This window comes from Pelobates fuscus, chromosome 5, assembly GCF_036172605.1.
Source record: "Pelobates fuscus isolate aPelFus1 chromosome 5, aPelFus1.pri, whole genome shotgun sequence".
Classification (NCBI taxonomy): domain Eukaryota; kingdom Metazoa; phylum Chordata; class Amphibia; order Anura; family Pelobatidae; genus Pelobates; species Pelobates fuscus.
Genome location: NC_086321.1, coordinates 262,057,210 through 262,080,821, shown reverse-complemented (window position 1 = coordinate 262,080,821; position 23,612 = coordinate 262,057,210). Strand labels below are relative to the sequence as shown.

The following is a 23,612-nucleotide window of genomic DNA, read 5'->3' as shown; positions in this document are numbered from 1 at the left end:
CGGCTAATTACCCAGGTCATTCATTCTGTATCGGGGCCGCCACCACGGCTACCAAAATAAATATTCCCGTACACATCATCAAAACCTTACATCGATGGAAATCAACTGCCTACACTAGATACATACCTCAACCTGCACAAGAGATGCGACAAGCATTCCGAAACATGTTAATGTGATGTATCCATGTTGTATTTGTAGGCTGAATACATTTTGTTATGATATCTCTTTCTGCTCTCTTTATTTCAGGCCTACCGCATCATCGTTTCCGGCACACCACAACTGACTTTTGTTTCGTCCCTGTATGTCTTATTCCCCAAACTCTACGGCTTTTGAGGCCGTGGAAATGGAAGGCTGGGCCTGAAGTTGTGGGAGGGGCCTGGTTTCCCTTCTTAAGGAGCACGAGTCCCCTCCTCACTACCGTCTCAGGTCTGGCAATTTGCCACCCACCACTCCACTTTTCTTCTATCTTTATATAAGGTAGGCCCTCTTTATTTCAGGCCTACTGCATCATCGGTTCCGGCACACCGCAACGACTTTTGTTTTTTCCCTGTATGTCTTATTTCCCAAGCTCTACGGCTATTGAGGCCTGAACACAAATGTATATATATATACATATATACAAAGTAGTAAGAATGACAGCACTCATGGTCTTAAGACCGTCTTAAAGACTGTGAGTGCTGCCATCTTACTACTTTCTGGATATTAAACCCCTAGGCTGAGCATCCGGCAGGTATTTATGTTTATAGTCTGAGTACAAGGACTTTTCACAAAATTTATATACACTGCTCAAAAAAATAAAGGGAACACTTAAACAACACAATGTAACTCCAAGTCAATCACACTTCTGTGAAATCAAACTGTCCACTTAGGAAGCAACACTGAGTGACAATCAATTTCACATGCTGTTGTGCAAATGGGATAGACAACAGGTGGAAATTATAGGCAATTAGCAAGACACCCCCAATAAAGGAGTGGTTCTGCAGGTGGTGACCACAGACCACTTCTCAGTTCCTATGCTTCCTGGCTGATGTTTTGGTCACTTTTGAATGCTGGTGGTGCTTTCACTCTAGTGGTAGCACGAGATGGAGTCTACAACCCACACAAGTGGCTCAGGTAGTGCAGCTCATCCAGGATGGCACATCAATGCAAGCTGTGGCAAGAAGATTTCCTGTGTCTGTCAGTGTAGTGTCCAGAGTATGGAGGCGCTACCAGGAGACAGGCCAGTACATCAGGAAATGTGGAGGAGGCCGTAGGAGGGCAACAACCCAGCAGCAGGACCGCTACCTCCGCATTTGTGCAAGGAGGAACAGGAGGAGCACTGCCAGAGCCCTGCAAAATGACCTCCAGCAGGCCACAAATGTGCATGTGTCTGCTCAAACGGTCAGAAACAGACTCCATGAGGGTGGTATGAAGGGCCGACGTCCACAGGTGGGGGTTGTGCTTACAGCCCAACACCGTGCAGGAAGTTTGGCATTTGCCAGAGAACACCAAGATTGGCAAATTCGCCACTGGCGCCCTGTGCTCTTCACAGATAAAAGCAGGTTCACACTGAGCACATGTGACAGATGTTTCAGAGTCTGGAGATGCTGTGGAGAACGTTCTGCTGTCTGCAACATCCTCCAGCATGACCGGTTTGGCAGTGGGTCAGTAATGGTGTGGGGTGGCCCTCCATGTGCTCTCCAGAGGTAGCCTGACTGCCATTAGGTACCGAGATGAGATCCTCAGACCCCTTGCGAGACCATATGCTGGTGCGGTTGGCCCTGGGTTCCTCCTAATGCAAGACAATGCTAGACCTCATGTGGCTGGAGTGTGTCAGCAGTTCCTGCAAGACGAAAACATTGATGCTATGGATCCCCATATCTAACGCCGGATGCAGCGAAGGTACTGGTTCATGCTGTTCTCTCTCGCCTTGACTATTGCAATCCCCTTCTCACCGGTCTTACATGTTCCCAGCTTGCACCGCTGCAATCTATAATGAATGCGGCTGCTGGGCTTATTTTCCTGTCCGGTCGCACCTCCCACGCCTCCATGCTCTGTCAGTCCCTGCATTGGCTTCCAGTTAGATATAGGGCCCAATTCAAAATTCTGGCGCTTGCTTACAAATCCCTACATAATGCTGCTCCAGCATACCAATCCTCCCTCATACACAAGTATGTCCCGTCGAGACCCCTGCGCTCAGCCCAAGACCTACGCCTATCCTCTGTCCGGATCCCCACCTCTGATGCTCGCCTTCAAGACTTCTCCAGGGCTGCACCTCTTCTGTGGAACTCCCTTCCCTCCTCAATCAGACTTTCACCCAGCCTCCACTCCTTCAAAAAATCTCTGAAAACTCACTTCTTCATTAAAGCGTATCAATTACACTGTCAGCAGGTTTCTCATCCCCCACGCCATGACTCCTTTCCTGCAACTGTCAAAACTGACATACCAAGCACTCAAAAAACCCTTCTCTAACAAACTGATTAATTCCCCTACTTTAACCCTTTGTGTCACTATACCCCACTCCCTCTAGCATGTAAGCTCATCGAGCAGGGCCCTTAACCCCCTCTGTTCCTGTACGTCCAGTGGTCTGATCTCAATTATGTGTCTGTTAGTCCACCCATTGTACAGCGCTACGGAATTTGTTGGCGCTATATAAATAATAAAATAATAATAATAATCCCCAGACCTGAATCCAATTGAGCACATCTGGGACATCATGTCTTGCTCCATCCACCAACATCCCGTTGCACCACAGACTGTCCAGGAGTTGGCAGATGCTTTAGTCTAGGTCTGGGAGAAGATCCCTAATGAGACCATCTGCCACCTCATCAGGAGCATGCACAGGTGTTGTAGGGAGGTCATACAGGCACATGGAGGCCACACACACTACTGAGCCTCATTGTGACTTGTTTTAAGGACATTACATCTAAGTTGGATCAGCCTGTAGTGTGTTTTTCCGCTTTAATTTTGAGTGTGACACCTCCATGGGTTGAAAAATTTTATTTACATTTTTTAATTTTTGTGTGATTTTGTTGTCAGCACATTCAACTATGTAAAGAACAAAGTATTTCAGAAGAATATTGAATTCATTCAGATCTAGGATGTGTTATTTTTGTGTTCCCTTTATTTTTTTTGAGCACTGTATATTTATATATATTTACACTACAGAGACAAGTAAGAATATCTGAGGGGGCAGATATAGACAGGAGGAGTTAGAAAGGGGGGCAAAAATGATTCAGAAATGGGATAAATGACATAAGGGTTAAGAGGCCACAAAAGGTGGGAAAGACTCAAAAGCATTAAAAAAAACTGAGAAATAGGTGATACAGTACGCAAAAATGAAAAAGAGAAACAAAAAGGTGACAAGCCAAGCAAAAGGATGGTTAATAGACACACAGGTATAGGCGTATATTGGGGGCGGCAAAATGCATCTTCACCTGTGTAGGCAAAAGTCCTTGCGTATGTCCTGGGTTCGGCCCTGCAAAGATTGAGTGGAGACACTGAAAGCTCACTATAGAGATGCACTGTGCTTTCCTATGGATTGATGATTTCAGCCATGGAGGCAATGTGTGAAAAAGAGACAAAGTGATAACAATGTGTCTGTATTACTATCCTACTATTACAGATATAGTGTCTCATCTACCCTCACACCAAAACTGATAAGATTAAGGTTGAAATGTTTTCAAATCCCCTAATGCGTAGTAGGGATTTGACACTGTGCAATACAATGCATAATGTATAGATTAAAGGAATACTCTAGGTTTAGGAACACAAACATGTATTCCTCACCCTTTAGTGTTAAAACCACCATTTAGGTGGCTTGTCTCCTTTAACCCCCTAAAAGGTGATAAGACGTACCTCATTTACAGTCCCTCTCCTGACATCACTCATCACAAATATGAGAATTTAACCACAGTAGGATGCTTACAGTTGAACTACAGCTTCCATAAAACCTTGCTGTGACCATAAAGAAATGCTTATGGGATAAGCACAGCAGTGGTATAGCAAGTTAAGCAAGCATGTATGTGTAAATGACTCTTCCTGATCTGGGCAGAGCTCACTGCAGAAGCAGTAGATTTGTGGCAAGTAGACAAACAAATGTGAGTACTTTTGATATTATTTTTAATTTATTTTTGCAATATAACTTTTTAATCTTCTAACTATATAATACTCACACAAAAGGATTGGTGTGTTCCTTTAATACTGCAGATTTTCTTTGGATTCTTATTTTATAACTGCACAGTCTATTTATGTATAAAGGAAATGTGTTTTGTTCTGTTTTATAGCTTTAGCATTTTTACTGGCTGACACTTATCTAATTTTCAATTTTACTGCTTTCTTTGAAATCGTTTTCTGAATAATTCTTAATGAAATATTTTACAATAGTCATCGTTTGAAAACCAAAACCACTTATATGTGTGCCCAAAGGACTTATTAATAATGTAAAGCAAAGTGTAAGCGATAAGCACATAATGTATAACTGAACAAATAACAAGGCAATTTATTAGAAACGGACCTGATTGGATTTTATTGAATTCTGCATAGTGAGGAAACCATAAAATACAACAGAATGGAATATGTTCCACTATTATTTTTTATGCTCAGTGGGTGACTTCATGCCAGAGTCAATTTAAAGTTCAATTGTAAGTAAATGACATAGTGGTACATATATGAGGATGCAACTGCATTTGTACATGGTTTTAGCCAAATTTAAAGCAAAATATTTTGGGGATCGATTTAAATGGACACTATAGTTGCCAGAACAACTACAGCTTAATGTTCTGGTGACTATATCATGTTCCTGTAGGATTTTTACTGTAAACACTGCCCTTTCACAGTCACTAGACAGCCACTAGATATGCTTCATGGGTCAGTGCTGCACAACATGCAGCACCAGGGCCGTCATCAGAAATTTTGGGGCCCCTAACACAGCTCAAGGTCTGGGCCCCCGGTTGCCCACCTCCAAGCCCTCCCCCAGGGCCCACCTCCAAATCACACCCACAGGAATACACACACAGACACAAACACAGAAACACACAGAAATATACACACATACTAACAAACAGACACAAATACTGAAACAGACATACACATACTGAAACAGACACACATATACAGACACATACTAATATACATACAGACACACACATGCATAAGGAGATGCAGATACACACATACATACATACATACTGACATACAGACACACACATATACATACAGGCATACATACATACTGATAAACAGACAAATACATACACATAAATACATACTGACATGCATACATACATACTGATTTACATACATAATGACATACATACTGATATATACATACATACATACATACATACACATACTGACATACATTACATACATACACATACTGACATACCATACATACACATACTGACATACAGCACATGCACATACTGACACACATTACTTACATACACATACTGACATACAGTACATACACATACTGACACACATTACATACACATACTGACACACATTACATACATACACATACTGACATACATAGCATACATACACATACACACACACACACACACATACTGATATATACATACATACACACATACTGGCATACATACATACATAATGACATACATACAGACACACACATATACTGATATATACATACATACATACATACACATACTGACATACATACATACATACATACTGACATACATACACACACACACATACATACATACATAAATACATGCTGACATACATACATATATATATATATATACACACACACCCCTTAATTTTTCAGCGACCCTCCTTTTACTTACCTCTGCATTGCAGGTGGGTGGCTGGGGATGATAGGCTTCGGCTGCCTCTTCCTCTCCTCTCCGCCTTCAGGCTGTCTCTCCCCTTCCCGCGTGGAGTAAGCTGGGAGGTAGTGACCGACCATCACTTCCTCCCAGCAGCACTTGCGATGCAGCTGCAATTTTTTTTTTAAAAGGGGCCCGGTTGCGCTATTACAGCGCTGACCGGGCCCCTGAAGATATAGGGCTCATCGGGTGGCCCTAAATGCTTGGGTCACCTGATGGGCCCCGGTGCAAATGCACCTGCGACAGTTCCGCCGCTCCATGTTGGGCCCGGGCAGGCGGGACCGTGACAACCATCATGGTTGTCACCCCCTGATGGCGGCCCTGTGCAGCACTGACATTCAGTGTATCCACACCCTGAACTTATGCCTGACCTTATAGTCTTCTTTTATGCTTATCCCCCTATGCTGTTTGCATCTGCAGTATACACACTCATATTTGTAGGCGTATAAGAATACCCTGCAACATAATGTACTTGAACCTTGCTAGGCACTCTGGATCTGAACAGCATTGGTTGTGTGAGAGTGCAGGTGTTGCACTGTAATATCCAGCATTAAAACCTCTGAAAAAATCATGACAATTGATACATTTGCTAGACAATTTTGCAAACATTTGGGGAAATTATAATACTGTAACTGATATTTATTGACATGGTAGTGGCTGCCAATGAGCTGTTAAAAATATCTACACAATACGATGCTGCTGTTTCAAAACTTTTCTACATTACTTTTAACATTATCAATGAAAAAGTGCTCACTACACCTTATGTTAAGCATTCATGTTTTGGAAATGATAATCCTACCAGAGAGGAACACATCATTAAAGGGAAACTCCAGTGCCAGGAAAACGATCCGTTTTCCTGGCACTGGAGGGTCCCTCTCCCTCCCACCTCCCAATCCCCAGTTACTAAAGGGGTGAAAACCCCTTCAGTGACTTACCTGAGGCAGCGGCGATGTCCCTCGTCGCTGTCTCCGCCTCCACGGCGCTCCTCCTCTTCATTGCGTCAGCCGGTGGGCGAGACTGATCTCGCCCACCGGCCGAGGGGACCTAATGCGCATGCGCGGCAATGCCGCGCATGCGCATTACGTCTCCCCATAGGAAAGCATTGAAAAATCATTTCAATGCTTTCCTATGGGGTTTTGAGCGACGCTGGAGGTCCTCACACAGCGTGAGGACGTCCAGCGACGCTCTAGCACAGGTTTCCTGTGCTAGAACCCAGGAAGTGACCTCTAGTGGCTGTCTAATAGACAGCCACTAGAGGTGGAGTTAACCCTGCAATGTAATTATTGCAGTTTATAAAACACTGCAATAATTACACTTGCAGGGTTAAGAGTAGTGGGAGTTGGCACCCAGACCACTCCAATGAGCAGAAGTGGTCTGGGTGCCTAGAGTGTCCCTTTAAGGAAAGTGAATGTAATGCCTAAAATACTTTAAAAATGTCAGCCCATGTGCAGAATGAACAACATAAACTCCTCAGTACCAGAAGTATAGGAAGGGAAGATTGGCAAATATGTAACTTGGCTCTGTGTATCCATTTACCTGAGAGGCAACTGAAACCCCCTTAAAGACATATTTTATTTATTTTGTTAAATTTGTGATATCGGCCTATCAAACTTGAAATTGCAAATTTAATTATGAAATTATGACTTAGGTCTGTTTTTTACTCAATAATGTATCTGATTCAGTGGCATTACTGTCAGAAGAAAATTATGTGACACTTGGATTGTGATTTCTCTTAAAACTGTTGCTCATTATTGGTCAAGAATTGAACAGTTACCCATGCCTAATTGCAATTTAGGCCATATGCTTTTGGTTAAAGGGATACACATTGTTACACTCCTTAACTGTAAATCAGACAACATGTCCTATTATTTCCTAGTTGTATAGGTTAGTGAAGCTAAACTCAAAAGGCAGACAATTGTCAGAGCACCTGCCTTGCGTAGACTTCTCATTGAGCTGCACTGGGAAGTCTGTAATTGGACAGACACAGAAAGTCTGGGCAGGGTTAAAAAGTGTGGGGCTTGCAAAAGCCGACAATGAAAAAAGACGTAAATAAATACATACATGTTGATATTGGGAGTTTATTTAGTAAATAGTGTTTTTATCTATTTTTATTTGGGCAGTGGAGTGTCCCTCTAAGCTTTATTCTTAAATACTTGAAGAAAACCTTGCCACATACACATTTTGTGGCTGCCTTTTCCATATTACAAAAATCAACCAATTTGTTTTAAATGCGAAAACTGTACATATCCCTAAAAAGCTTGAACAGTAAGTGTTTTTTTCGGCAGTTCAGTTTAGAAGTTGAAAGTGATGTCATTCATGAAGAAACATAAATTAAACTACTCCGCAAACTTAATGCCACACTATTTACTTCTTCTCAGCTTGCATGATGATGGCTACTGTACAAGCTATTTAATAAAGAGCTTTGAAATCTCCTACAAATGAGTCAGGACATCTAAGGTATGTACGATATGCTATGGTCAGGGCAAAGCACGCCTTCCTCCAGAGAGTTTAAAGAGTGAGGAAGAGGAAATTAAAGTTAATTGCTGCATTTATAATAAGCAGGATAGAGGGATATTGGGACAGTCAGCTCATTGAATTGTAATCTATACCAGAAAGATGGTTGGTTATGATGTTTATATACAATATATTATTTAGTTACAAATCTTTGAGTAGTATTTGTATATAGCAGGGGTGCCCAAAAGGTAGAGCCACAGATGTTTTAAAACTACAGGGGTCAAGATGCTTTTTCATTCTAAAGGCAAGTAAAGCATCATGGAAGTTGTAGTTCTACCGCACCTGGTGATCTCCATTTTGGCCACATTTGGTATATAGTATCATCTAATTATTAAAAGCCTACCTTTGCAGGATGGTGGTGTGGTCCATGTCTTGTTTTCCAAGCAAATACTCCTAAAGGATCCCTCTAACATATACCCACTGTAGCAAGCATATGTCACCATGTCTCCATAATGATGGTATAAACCTCGAACCATTGCATTATGGACTTGATTTGGGGGTCCACAGGATATTCCTAAATTTAAAAAAAAAAATTGATAATTAAAAATGAATTAAATTGATTTTAAAGTGTCTTAAAAAGTTATTGATTTTCCAATTCATATTTATAATATGCATGTGTAATCGGCAAAATATAATTATAAGATACATAAATTGATACTAAGAATTTGGGTATGGAGGAATTATTTGGTTGGGTTGTGAAACCTAAAAACAGTCATAAACCACAATAGGATTATTTTAAAGAAATACTGAGTTAATCTCAGCTTCTTTACAGGAAAGTTTTTTTTAAGGAAAATCTATACATACATGACATAATTCTGATCATCCATAATTTTGCTATTGTATATTCCATATAATCGCTCACTGAAATAATGACAAAGCATAAAATATGAGCCATCCTATACACAGATTTATCAGGCAGAGTACACTGGCGTAATAGGGGGTACCCCATGTGCCTAATCTGCAAGTAAAAAGCCACCACCGGCTGCCTGCAGTGCCTAATTAAAGGCTGTTGAAGTTTGTACTGATATTGCTGTGTTAAGCCTGAGTAAGCAGTTATATCTGAGAGCAGTATGAATGGCAGGTACATACACACACTGTTACAAACACAGCTACACACATACTGTACACATAGATACAAACACAAACATACACTATTGCACACAGAAACATACAGACATATACACACATTGTTTATTTGTGTGTGTACATTTTTTATCATATGTGTTTTTTTTTTTTTTTTGGGGGGGGGGGGGGGTTGGGGGATGCACACTGGAGAATTCTCTCCATATAGGTGATCATGGTTTAAATCCTGCACTGGCTATTCAATTATTTCACTTTAGAGCAATTTATCTTTGTTTCTTTTAGTTTCAAGAGGAGCACTGGTATGAAACCTTGATGGATAGGTTTGGGCTTCACCTTTCCTAACTTCTGTTATGAAGCATTGAATGTACATGATTGAATAAATTCTTACTTTCACATTTTGCTTTTGTATCTGTCCAGGTTTCATCAGCACTGCATGTTATGACAGCTTGGCCATGCAGCTGATATCCTTTCCGACACTTGATGGACAATATCTGGCCAACATAGAACTCTGTTTCTGTCAGAATAGCATTCTCTGGGATTACAAATGGAACAGGACACGGGTTTGCTGCAGAAAGAAATACATTTCAAATATCAATATCTACAATTTATATCCTGTTTTAAATGCTGGCAAGTCAAAAGCTTGGATTTAAATATAAGTGTCAAATTGGCTATACTGGAATGTACAGTAAAAGAAAAAAGAAAAAGCACATAATAAATGTTTTCTTTGTATGTTCAGTGAAGCACATAGTGTTTTCTACTTCAATCTGCCAAATAAACAAAAATCATCAGAGTACACAGGAGGTCATTCATGAAATGCTCACATTTAATGGAAGTTTAATATAGAATGAGTAAATAAAACTTGGAAGGAAATGACTTCCTTTTCATGCTACTGTCAATTTAAATTGGTTCAAATCAGCTTCCTTAAAAAAAGAGTTTTGCAAATCAAACATCCACACGCAAATGGGGATTGGGGAGATGTGGAGATATGTGGACACAGGGAGTGATGGGGACATGGATAGGGTGATATGGATGACGAGAGGAAGTGATATAGGGATCGGGGACATAAATGACAATAGGAAGAGGCATAGGGAGAATTGACATGGATAATTAGAAGAATAAGCATGGGGAAAGATGATCCAAATGGATAGTCTTTGTGTGAATGGTCCATCTGTACTTTCGTTTTGGGAAAAGGTGAAAAGACATATATGATAAGAGGCAGAGGTTTGTCAGTTAGATAAAAATGAAAAGGGAGAGCAGCAAAGCAATACAGATGGGAGTGAAAAAGTGTTTTGATGAGTGCATAGAAAAGGGTGCATATAACCTCATGCATTCTCACTGGCATTTATATACATCCTACATTCACACACTACACACAAATATAGTATACCCTTGTATTTACACATATATGCCATGTATCAATAAAAAAAAAAAAAAAAAAAAAAGACGTTTTAGCCAGACAGCTCAGGATTGTAAATTTGAGTGCTGTATGCAGAGGGAGGTCAAACTAAATATTAAACATAATATATTAAGATCATGATACGCCACAAATTCCTAAATAATTGGTGTTTCATAGGGAAATATTAGTATTTTTAATGTTTAAGAGATTAGACAGCAACACATTTTGCAATGTATAGGCATACCAATTATATGTCTTAATGCATTGACTGGCACAAATATCTGTCATACGCATATGACTACATATGGGCTAATAAACCCCCTAGGATTGCTTTTGAAATATTGCGTAGAAGCTACCCGAAAGGGGATATAGCTTTTCCGGATGTATATAGGACCTATGAAGCCTGTAAAGCATCTCAGTTATTAATGTGGATGAATACGGATCAGGACATCTCACCATGGTTTAGTATAGAACAAGAAAGTACTCCCAAGTATAAACTACCTATTTTGGTGTGGATAGGCCTACTAGATTTAGTTGTACTGGAGAAAAATCTTTTTTCCAATAATATTCTAAACGATATGGTTATAACTTCTAAAATACTTATGAAGAAACTTAATTTGAAAGATAGAATATTTTATGATACCCCAATAGAAGTTTTACGTTATGTATTGATAGATTTAGATATCAAACCCTGGCTCCAACTAGGGATAAGTAAGATTTCAGACTTATGTGAAGGATATAAATTGACTACACTTAACCAACTACAATTAAAATATAACATACCCACAAGTGATATATTTAAATATCTAAGATTAAAGAATTTCTTGACCCCTTAAGGACACAATTTCAGAAATAAAAAGGAATCATGACGGAATATTTCCGTCATGTGTCCTTAAGGGGTTAATGTCTAAATTAATATGTAAAGAACATTATATAAACTTCCAAATTGCTAATAGTAAAAAAAAAGGGAGTATTGCTAGATTTTCTAGATTATTCGATCTAATGGACCAGGACCTTCAAATCTCTTCCTTTAATAAATGGGAAATCGATATTGGCAAATCTATACCTTTTGTAGAATGGACTAGAGGTATTCAACTAGTAAAACAATCTATTCATAATGTATCACTATTGGAAACTCACTTTAAACTAATCTATAGATGGTATTTTGTCCCAGTTAGAATGCATAAGATCGACCCTATTCATAGTACAATTTGTTGGAGATGTGGACTGGAAGATGGTACAATATATCATATATGGTGGGAATGCCCTAGACTAAACAATTTAAAAATACAGATGTTCAATTTGGTAAAATCCTTATACCATGACATAAATGAAATTAGTCCACAAATGTTTCTATTTAATATCGGCCTCCCTACACAGGATAACAATCTAAGTAAACTTTTGACCCATGTTTTCTCTGCAGTCAAAATTAACATCGCTAGATGTTGGAAATCTCCTATACCTCCTGACTGGATAGAAATGATGACTCAAATTGAATTCCAGCATAAAATGGAGACGAGTTATGTTTTTAACTCGCAACCTAGGAAAAATTAGAAAGTTTGGACCCTCTGGACTTCCAAATACTCAAGTATGATTTAACATATCTCTGGACTGTTCTTTCCTCTCTCCACGGGCCCCCCCCCAAAAAATCTTAATTTTAATTTTGATTTCTTAATTCCGTATCTAATTTTGTATTTCTATTTATGTTTGTTATATATGTTGAATTTTCTAATTTTTTTATTTTTTTTTGTCTTTTTTTTTAATGTTTATATATATATAATCTAAATATTTTGAATAATTTGATATTTACTATCACCTATATTGCACGTGTATATTAATATATGATGCTATTATCTATTGTTATAATTATGACACACTTGGAGCGATGAGGCTATATGGGATAAACAAATGTGATTTTATGTATTGTTGAAACTTTTTGAATAAATATGATAAAGAAAAAAAAATATCTGTCATATGCATACATCATCAATTTAGAGTATGCATTTACATTTCTTTTTTAAGGGAGTTCAACTTATGTAATTTTCATATATATTTGGTGCTCTGAAAAATAGTGTGATATCCAAAATTATTTATTTTGATGGGATAACAGGATATAATCCATTCTAAAACATCCAGAAGTTGGAACTGGAAATTTGTATTTATTTTCTTTTTATTTCTGTTACAATTGTAAAAGGGAAACAGGTTAATTAGATACATTTCTCGAAAATACAAAAAAAAATACATAATTTTAAAAAAGAGTGCAAAGTTAAAAAATGTTTTATCCACTAGTAAATAAAACACTTTCCCTTGTGTGTGTATTTAAATATTAGCTCAGCATTTCTATATTATTTACTGAATATACATAAAAGTGATTAAGTAAATTTAGAAGACAATACAACATTAACCCCTTAAGGACCAAACTTCTGGAATAAAAGGGAATCATGACATGTCACACATGTCATGTGTCCTTAATGGGTTAAATCATCATTCACTCATCATTCATTCAAGGCCCCCAAGGGGGAGGGGTTGAGGAGTCAGTGGAAACTAACTTCTAAAATAAACCGTCATTGTTCTCTATAAAATGTTTCCAAGGGGCTCAAAGCTTCAGATATTTTACATATTGGGAATGGTCTTGATAAAAGGCTACCTCCAACATCTGAGAAGGGAAGTCAAATTTAATTCCTAATAAAGACATAAAAAAATTCTGTAGAGATTTAATAGTGTTTATTAACTCAGGGCAACCCCACCAGATGTGTAAGAAAGAATAATGATTACTGCACATCTCCAACACGTTTGTGATGTGTTAGAATACATTTTGTGTAATCTCACAGGAATTAAATACCAACGCAACGTTATTTTAACTGGGTTTCTATTAGGTTCATACTGTGAATGTTCTTCCTTACTATTATCAAACCCTTTAATAGACGTGCAATTTGTTTCGGTCCGAATTTAAATTCGGACGAATTTCGTCAATTCGGACATTCGGATGCTTCCGAATGTCCGAATTGCCGAATTTCCGAAATGCCGAAGTGGCAAATTTCAGAAGTGCCGAATCGAACCGAATTGCCGAAGTTCCGAATTGCCGAAGTGCCAAATTTCTGAAGTCCTGAACCAAAAGAAATGTCCAAACTGCTGAATTTCCGAAATGCCGAAGTGCCAAATTTCAGAAGTGCCAAATCAAACTGAATTACCATATTCCTGAATTGCCGAAGTTCCGAATTGCCGAAGTGCCGAACCGAAGTGCCGAATTTTGGAAATGCCAAAGTGCTTTGGATGTCTGAAAAGTGGCAAAACAGGAGAGGGTGGGAAAATTAAGGGAATGATGATAGGAATCTAACCCAAACCCTAACCATACCCCTAACCCTACTCCTAAGCCTAGCCCTAACCCTACCCCTACCCCTTACCTCAACCTTCCTCTAACCCAACCCCTAAGCCTACCCATAACCCTACCCCTACCCTAGGGTTAGGGGTAGGGTTAAGGGTAGGGGTAGAGGTGGGGTTAGGGGTAGAGGTAGTGTTAGGGGGTAGGGTTAGGGGTAGGGTCTGGATAGGTTTAGGGTTAGGGCTAAGGTCAGGGTAGGGTTAGGGGTAGGGTTAGGGGTAGAGGTAGGGTTAGGGGGTAGGGTCTGGATAGGGTTATGTTAGGGGTAGGGTCAGGGTAAGGTTAGGGGTAGAGGTAGAGGAAGGGTTAGAATAAGGGGTAGAGGTAGGGTTAGGGGTTGGATCTGGATAAGGGTAGGGTCATGGTACGGTTAGGGGTAGAGGTAGGGGTAGGGTTAGGGTAACGGTTAGGGGTAGAGGTATGGTTAGGGTAGGGGTAGAGGTAGAGGTAGGGTTAGGGGGTAGGATTAGGGTTTGGGGTAGGGTCTGGATAGGGTTAGGGATAGGGTCAGGGTAAGGTTAGGGGTAGAGGCAGGGGTAAGGTTAGTGGTAGAGGTAGAGGTAGAGGAAGGGTTAGAATAAGGGGTAGAGGTAGGGTTAGGGGTTGGATCTGGATAAGTGTAGGGTCATGGTACGGTTAGGGGTAGAGGTAGGGGTAGGGTTAGGGTAACGGTTAGGGGTAGAGGTATGGTTAGGGTAGGGGTAGAGGTAGGGTTAGGGGGTAGGATTAGGGTTTGGGGTAGGGTCTGGATAGGGTTAGGGGTAGGGTCTGGATAGGGTTAGGGGTAGAGGTAGGGTTGGGTAAGGAGTAAAGGTAGGGTTAGGGGTAGGGTCTGGGTAGGGTAAGGGTTAGGGGTAGAGGTAGGGTTAGCTTAGGGGCAGGGTTAGGAAATTGCCGAAGTGCCGAAGGGCCTTAGTCCCCAAGTCCGAAATCCTGAAGTCTAAATTTTCAGAAGTGACGAACCAAAGTGCTGAAGTCCCGAAGTCCTGAATCGGAAGTCTGAACCGAACCAAAGTGCCGAAGTCCCGAATTTCGGAAGTGCCTAAACGAACTGAATTTTTTGCACATACCTACCCGTTAACCACTCCTCGTATTCCAGGTCAACATTCATCTCCATTTACCATTTAATCCATGGTGAGATATTTTCTTGTGATTGCAATTGGGTAAGAAAATTTTAAACTTTAGAGGTGATCTTATGCTTGTAATGTTTATTTAAAAAAATCCGTTAGGGGATTATTCATTACAATAGTTTTTTTCATAATGAAGTTTTTCAAGCTAAGATAGCTGAAAACTTTTCTAGGCAAAAGTTCAAATCTAGACTGAAGCAAATCAAAAGACAACAACATCTCCTTTTGATGTGCTTTTCTCTCCAGCTTAAATGGACCCTATAGTCACCCATACCACTTCAGCTCAATGAAGTGGTCTGGGTGCAATGTCCCACATGTTTTAACCCTGAAGATGCAAACATAGCAGTTTCAGAGAAACTGCTATGTTTACATTGCAGGGTTAAGCCAGCCTCTAGTGGCTGTCTGCCGGACAGCCACTAGAGGTGCATCTGTGACGCTGGAGGCATATTATGTCTCCATCACGCAGAGCGTCCATAGGAAAGCATTGAAAAATGACACAATTGACCCTGACGAAGTTCGAGAGAACGAAACGCGTAGGGCGGAGAGACCCCTTCAACACAAGATTTTTACTGGACTTTCATTTCTTTATTTAGTTAATTTCATTTAATTTTGTTAATTTGTTTTATATATTTTTCGGCTATCCTATTTTGTCTGCTGACCGGAAGGACCATCTAGAAGCTTCACAGTCCATTCAGAGACTTCATAACGATAAGCTGAATTTTACTAATATCTTGTGAGTGCAATCTGTAATAAATTACATATAACAATACAGAGGCATAACAACAAACGTATTATGTGTATATTATTGTGTGCACGTGTGGTAAAAATGTTCTAAAAATTTGCTTCAATATATGTTTTATGACAATTATACTTTCTCCATTTTGCAGTTAATGGCAGATATTCTTTTTTCCCAACACACTTTGTAGTTTAGAACTGAAATATTAAAACAATTATTGTGTGATAAAAGATAAACACACACGTTTGCAAAGAGGTTGAGGAAAACTCCAATTTCCATTTGCTGTGCACTCTGCAAGGTGTGTGCCTTCCATGCTGTATCCATGATTACACTGGTACTTCACTGTGCTCCCAACCATGAGGTTCTCATAGTCAACTTTTCCATTTTCCAGCTTATGTGGAGCCTCGCACCTCATCTCTCAAAGAAAACAAAAGTCAAGTGTTACAATAATTGATTATACAAATAAAATGGTTATAATTATTGAAGTTGGTTTTTGCATGTGTTTGAACATTTTTGGTCAGAACATTATTAATCAATATACAAAGTGAAGTTATTAAACAACACTAGACCATGGAAAAAACTAAGCAATTTGTTAAAGGTACAGTCTCCAAATCACTTAATCTTATTACCTTCAATACTAAACTGTAAGGAAAAAAAAAACACCACCAGAATCAAAGTATTTTGGGTGTCCTGGATAGTACTGTTTAAATGTAACCTTTGTTTCAGTATTCATAGATAGCACAAATGTTTTATACATACTCAGACATTTTGGAGGGGAAGGATTCCACTGTTTGTCTAAATGACACACTCGACGACTAGGTCCATTAAGGTCATAACCAGGATTACAGCTATAGTGAATCTCGTCTCCAAATAAATGACCCTCCCCGTGAATGATTCCATTTTTCAAAGGCTCTGGGACATCACATGAAATCCCTATTGAGAGAATGATACCATTGTTAATTTTTAACAGTGTATAAAACCACATAATTTTCAAATATCATATGACATAATTAAATCAGACATTGGCATTCAGTAACACTGTTAAACACTAGTCTATTTAGAATAATAGTATTATACTGCACATACCGTATATACTCGAGTATAAGCCGACCCGAATATAAGCCGAGGCCCCTAATTTTATCCCAAAAAACTGGGAAAACTTATTGACTCGAGTATAAGACTAGGGTGGGAAATGCAGCAGCTACTGGTACATTTCTAAATAAAATTAGATCCTAAAAAAAATATATTAATTGAATATTTATTTACAGTGTGTGTATAATGAATGCAGTGTGTGCGTATGTGTGTGTGTATGAGTGCAGCGTGTGTGTATGAGTGCAGTGTGTGTGTGCATGAATGCAGTGTGTGTGTGTATGAATGCAGTGTGTGAATGCAGTGTGTGCAGGGCCGGTGCAAGGATATTTGCCGCCGTAGGCAAAAAATTTTTTGACGCCCCCTCCCCCCCCCATATGTCCTGACTTCCCCTCCTCCTCCCTCAGTGGTCCTTACCTCCCCACCCCCGTGTTCCTTCACCCCCCCCCCCAGTGGTCCTGACTCACCCCTCCCCTAGTGGTCCTTACCCTTCCCTCCCCTAGTGGTCCTTACTTCCCCCTCCCCTCCCATAGTGGTCCTTATCCCACCCCCTCCCTCTCATAGTGGTCCTTATCCCCCTTCTCCCTCCCAATAGTGTTCCTTATCCCCCCATTACTCCCATAGTGGTCCTTATACCCCCCATCCCTCCCATAGTGGTCCTTATCCCACCCCCTCCCATAGTGGTCCTTATACCCCCCTCCCTCCCATAGTGGTCCTTATACCCCCCTCCCTCCAATAGTGGTCCTTATCCCCCCCCCTCCCTCCCATAGTGGTCCTTATCCCCCCCTCCCTCCCATAGTGGTCCTTATACCCCCCTCCCTCCCATAGTGGTCCTTATACCCCCCTCCCTCCAATAGTGGTCCTTATCCCCCCCCTCCCTCCCATAGTGGTCCTTATCCCCCCCCTCCCTCCCATAGTGGTCCTTATACCCCCCTCCCTCCAATAGTGGTCCTTATCCCCCCCCTCCCTCCCATAGTGGTCCTTATCCCCCCCTCCCTCCCATAGTGGTCCTTATCCCCCCCTCCCTCCCATAGTGGTCCTTATACCCCCCTCCCTCCAATAGTGGTCCTCATCCCCCCCCCTCCCATAGTGGTCCTTATACCCCCCTCCCTCCCATAGTGGTCCTTATCCCCCCCCTCCCTCCCATAGTGGTCCTTATACCCCCTCCCTCCCATAGTGGTCCTTATCCCCCCCCCCCTCCCTCCCATAGTGGTCCTTATACCCCCCTCCCTCCCATAGTGGTCCTTATCCCCCCCCTCCCTCCCATAGTGGTCCTTATACCCCCATCCCTCCCATAGTGGTCCTTATCCCCCCCCTCCCTCCCATAGTGGTCCTTATTCCCCCCTCCCTCCCATAGTGGTCCTTATACCCCCCCCCTCCCCTCCCATAGTGGTCCTTATACCCCTTTTTTTGTTATTAATTTTTTTTTATTATTTATTATTTTTTTATTATTATTTCTTATTTTTTTTTTTCGTCCCCCCTCCCTGCTTGATATATGGCAGGGAGGGGGGCTCTCCTTCCCTGGTGGTCCAGTGGCAGTTCAGTGGGGGGGAGAGGGGGGCTGGCAGAGCTGTAACTTACCTGTTCTGCAGCTCTTGTCAGCTCTCTCCTCCTCTGCGCCGTCCGGTCAGCTCTTCTGTCAGCTTACACTGTAAGTCTCGCGAGAGCCGCGGCTCTCGCGAGATTTACACTGGGAGCTGACCGAGGTGCTGAACGGACGGCGCGGAGGAGGAGAGAGCTGACAGGAGCTGCAGAACAGGTAAGTTACAGCTCTGCCAGCCCCCCTCTCCCCCGGTCTGTATTATGGCAATGCAAATTGCCATAATACAGACCTTGACTCGAGTATAAGCCGAGTTGGGGTTTTTCAGCCCAAAAAATGGGCTGAAAAACTCGGCTTATACTCGAGTATATACGGTATATAAAATGGAGGAAAATAAACTATTCAATATTATATAATTTGTGTCTGGAATCTCTGTTGTTTAGGGACCCAAAGTAGATCTGTTATTAAATGTGGGGCACTTATTACTGGTTCTAATATATACAATTGGTTGTCTGAAACAGGATAGATGTCACATTATACTTTGCCACATTTGGAACACTTAAGCCTCCATCCTTCATGGCAGTGCAAGTACTTGTCAAGGAAACCCTTGAGGGCTTGCGTTACCATATATGTGCATTTATCGTCTGTTGGTATTTCTGTAAAAGCGCTATAGGGATTTCAATCAGTAGTGTTCAAAATAGAACCAAAATTGTTGTAACACAAGCATTTTCAATGCATTAATCCGTCCTAACCACAAAGTCCTAGTCCCACACCAACCCTATAAAGTTTAGGATATTTTAGTCTTTAGTTTGTATTGGTTTTGCTTCAAAATAATATGATTTGAAAATGACAAGTGTGTCCCTAAATAAGCTATAGTGTCTTTTCTCCATTCAAAATCATATAAGGCCTTTAATTCATTCAGTTGGTGATGCGGAATATTTATAGAAAACACCTGAGTTTTGGCCGTGTTATTTTTATATTAAGACACCATATGCTTCGAGGACCGCTCTTATGGGCTTCAAAGAAAAATGTGGGTGATAAATCAAAGGCTCTAATACTAAAATAAAGATTAGGGGTGACAGGGGGCAGTCCTGCTTCATGCCGTTTGTAAGTATAAAATTCAGAGATAAAAAAAACCTGCGTTCAACACTCTATCTGATGGTACAGAGTATAAAGACAGTAACCCCTGCAAGAACTGACATGATAAGGAATATTTTTTTAGGACCCCGGTCATATACCCCCAATGAAGATGATCAAAGGCCTTCTCTGTGTCTAGAGCAAGAGCCAGGTCTATTGTTAGACGTAATTAGTTAAAAAGATTCAGGGCTCTCCGCGTATTGTCCTCAACCTGTTGCGATCTTACTCTATTACTCTAAAGAGATCTTACTCTATTAGCCATTGCTTTGGCAAATAATTTTATATCAGTATTTAATAATGCTAATGGGCGGTAGTTTGCACATATTATAGGTGATTTTCCCGGTTTAGGTAGTGTGATAATAGTTGCCTGCAACATCTCTGGTGGTAGATAACCCGACACCAGAATATTATTATTATTATTATTATTATTATTATTATTATTAAGTGTAGTTCCTAGTAGCAGGCTAAGGTGTCCGCTGTTCTGTTTTGGAAAGCTGCTACTTGATCTATACTTCTATTAATACCATTATAATCAGTTAGATGTAAGAGCCTCTCACTATGACTCATTTGGAAAAAGTGGTCTCTCTGTGTCTAAACATAATGTTTAATTATATTCTGCACTATGGTTTTGTATTTTTCTCTCAATAGATAACATTTTGTCATATCTTGATGTTTTGATCTTTATTGTCTCTCCCTCTATTTTATTGTTTGTGTATTGCCCATTGTTGTGCTGCCAAAAAAAAGAAAAATGTACTCCTACTTACCGTAATTTAATTTTCATGGTCATAGGCCATGGCAGCACAGTGATCCCATCCTTGGGATATTGCTGGTTACTAAGAGTGAGGGTCAGGAGGCATAACAATGGGTAGCTCCTCCTCTTAGCCTTAAGACAGGAACCTAATTAAAATAAAAGTAACCCCTCCCTCCACCCTTTCCCCCCCATGACCCTCAGTCTTAGTAACCAGCAATTTTCCAAGGGATATATATATATATATATATATATATATATATATATTTATACTTACGTATATATATATATACAAGTGATACTCGAAAAATTAGAATATTGTGCAAAATTTCATTTATTTCAGTAATGCAACGTAAAAGGGGAAACTAATATATGAGATAGACGCATTACATGCAAAGCAAGATAGTTCAAGCTGTGATTTGTCATAAGTGCGCAGGTGCCTAAATTCACCTAAATTCAATAATTAAGAGGTATGTCTCAATACTTTTGTCCATATCGTGTATATAAGAACTCATTTAAATATTGCTACAGCAATATGCTTCGTTAGAATGCATTTATGTTTACAATCATTTTATGTATAAAAAAGTATACAATAATAATCACATAGCAATGATAGCAATGATTAATGTTTGTGACTATTTTGCGTATACTACAGAAAATCACTGTGAAGTTCACTTACCAAGAAATTTAATGGCACCTATTACAAAGGAATGAAACAGCATGAAACTGACACAAGATCAAAGCAGTTTTACAGTTTTTCCATATCTTTTGCCAGAAGACACAAAAGATATGGAAAACACAGCATTATCACATGTAAAGTAAATCTGGAAGGGATGTGAAATTTGAAATTTAACTAAGAATTGCATCATTCTTCAATAAGTTGAAAATTAAAACAGAACTAGCCATATTCTTCCAATAAAACCTAATGTTTTGTGATATTGTTTCTGACTTAGTATCTTAAAGGATCAGTCTTTATAAGTAAAGTTCAGTAAGCTATTATCATTATTGTAAAGTGCTTAGTACTTTAGAACCTTATGCCAACTCAAAATCTTTTCTGTCAAAGACAGCACATTAGAGCTGTCAGTCAAGCAGCTTGAAACATTTAGTTCCAGATCGCTTATAACAATTTTGTCAATGTCTGTGCACAGATGCAGCATGTTGCACACTACATGGGCAATAGTGAAGGCACTCTTTCCCTTCCCATGAGAGAGCTTAACCACAGATTCTGTGTGAGTGGGTGTAACCAAGGCTGAAACACATCCCATTTAACAAGATAGTCATGGTAGTCATGGCAGACTGGCAAGCTGTTTTGTAAAGAAGAAGCTCAAATCATTATATGACAATTTGAGCTGTTCTTTGGAGATAAACTATTTATCCTCTAACGCAATGGAATCATATAATTATGGGATAATGATTTCATAATTACGGGATAGGATCTATCACCAGAACTGAACTTTATTTAATTTTTGCCAGTATATTTAATGCATTATTTATATAATAAATCAAAAGCATTGTGTTTAAATTTTATTAGATAACACCTTTAAGATTTTTTTGTGAGCTCTCTTGAATTAAATATATTTAAATAGTTATACCAACCACCATTACCACCTAATTGATTTTTAAATGGTCATAGTGCTGGACTCACTAATGTCAGTTCTAGGCAAAAATAGGGTCTGATGCCAGCATGCAGTGCATGCTGGTGACAGACAGCCAATGCCCCCCCCCCCTCCCCCCCCCCCCCCCCCATGCCCTGTCCTGATATCAGTCTGTACTCCCCCTGACATCCTTCTAGCAAGTGGGATCTATGCTAGATAAAGATAATCAGGCTGAGGGAGAACTTGGGCTTGGAGAGGAAACAACATGTAATTTTAGGCTTTTTTTATGTTGGGGATGGGGGTCAGACCAGCACAGAAGGGATCATTACAACCAAAACAAGTATCTTATGAAAACACTGGTGTTTGGTTGGAGTACCTCTTTAAGTCAAATTCTTGTTAAAGCGTCAGACCATTCACAAAAGTATTAAACTTAAATGTAATCAGCACACACTGATTTACAATAAATACAAGCAAGATTACCGGTACCTGCTAAACTGGGAATTTCCTGGAATTGACAGGGGAATTGTACATTTTAGGCCAAAATGGCAAAACTGTGATTATGACTTGGATACATTTGTGTTAAGCTATTGTGGCTTAACATTTGCAAATACTAGTTAAGTGAGCAATTCTGAATGTTTTAGCATAGCACATTGCAGTAACACAATTAATGTGAACGAATTATGCAAATCTTCCTATTGAATTCATATATATTGCAAACATTTTATAAAACACTAATTCCTATATTTTCCTCTTCAAATGTATTTAAAATTATTCTTACTTTTGCATTGTGGTTCCAATCCACTCCATGATCCGTTGGACTGGCAAACTCTTTCATTAGGTCCCTGGAAGAAAGATAATGTGTGGTTCATACAGGAAGTTGTGTAGAAATACATTATTTAACAATGCATTGTTTTTGTGTATTGGTACTTCCACAAACAACTGTATTTCATGCAAGCAGTCTTAGCGACAATCCAAATTAACTTTATTCATGCTCTTTATTTGAATGCCATCAAAGCAGAGTGTGTAAAAAATGGATGCTGATTTGTAAAACATCTGTCTTAAGCCATCTTGAACTGTCAGTGATAAATGACTGATAAGCAGGGATAAGCATAAAATCACTATATTCATTTTACTAGAGATAAGGCTTATCTCCTATAGCAGAATCTAGCTATAAGTCTTTTATTTCAAGGTATTAAATAAGGTAAAGGTTGAAAACAAGGCAATGAAAATACATTTTATAACGGGCTAGGGACGGATGGAATAAGGCCATCATAACACCTTATACTTGTTATTAACCCTTTCATACAATCCTAGAAGCAAGACGCTGATAAACCCTGATTTAATAAATATTCCATACCAGGATACTGACTTATTTAGTTATCAGTGTGTGCTTTAATGCAGTTTTAATAGTTTTAGTGTGGT

General features: G+C 39.7%; 1 protein-coding gene across 1 annotated transcript in view; it reads right to left on the bottom strand.

Moving 5' to 3' along the window:
- The window catches only part of SVEP1 (sushi, von Willebrand factor type A, EGF and pentraxin domain containing 1), a 334,296-nt gene that overhangs the window by 20,768 nt on the left and 289,916 nt on the right, over window positions 1-23,612 (bottom strand). The window contains exons 41-45 of the mRNA XM_063455268.1: window positions 22,969-23,032; window positions 16,841-17,014; window positions 16,325-16,498; window positions 9,829-10,005; window positions 8,701-8,871 (exon numbers count right to left, since the gene is read on the bottom strand). Of these exons, the coding sequence (XP_063311338.1) occupies window positions 8,701-8,871; window positions 9,829-10,005; window positions 16,325-16,498; window positions 16,841-17,014; window positions 22,969-23,032 (760 nt within the window). The remainder of the gene's footprint in view (window positions 1-8,700; window positions 8,872-9,828; window positions 10,006-16,324; window positions 16,499-16,840; window positions 17,015-22,968; window positions 23,033-23,612) is intronic.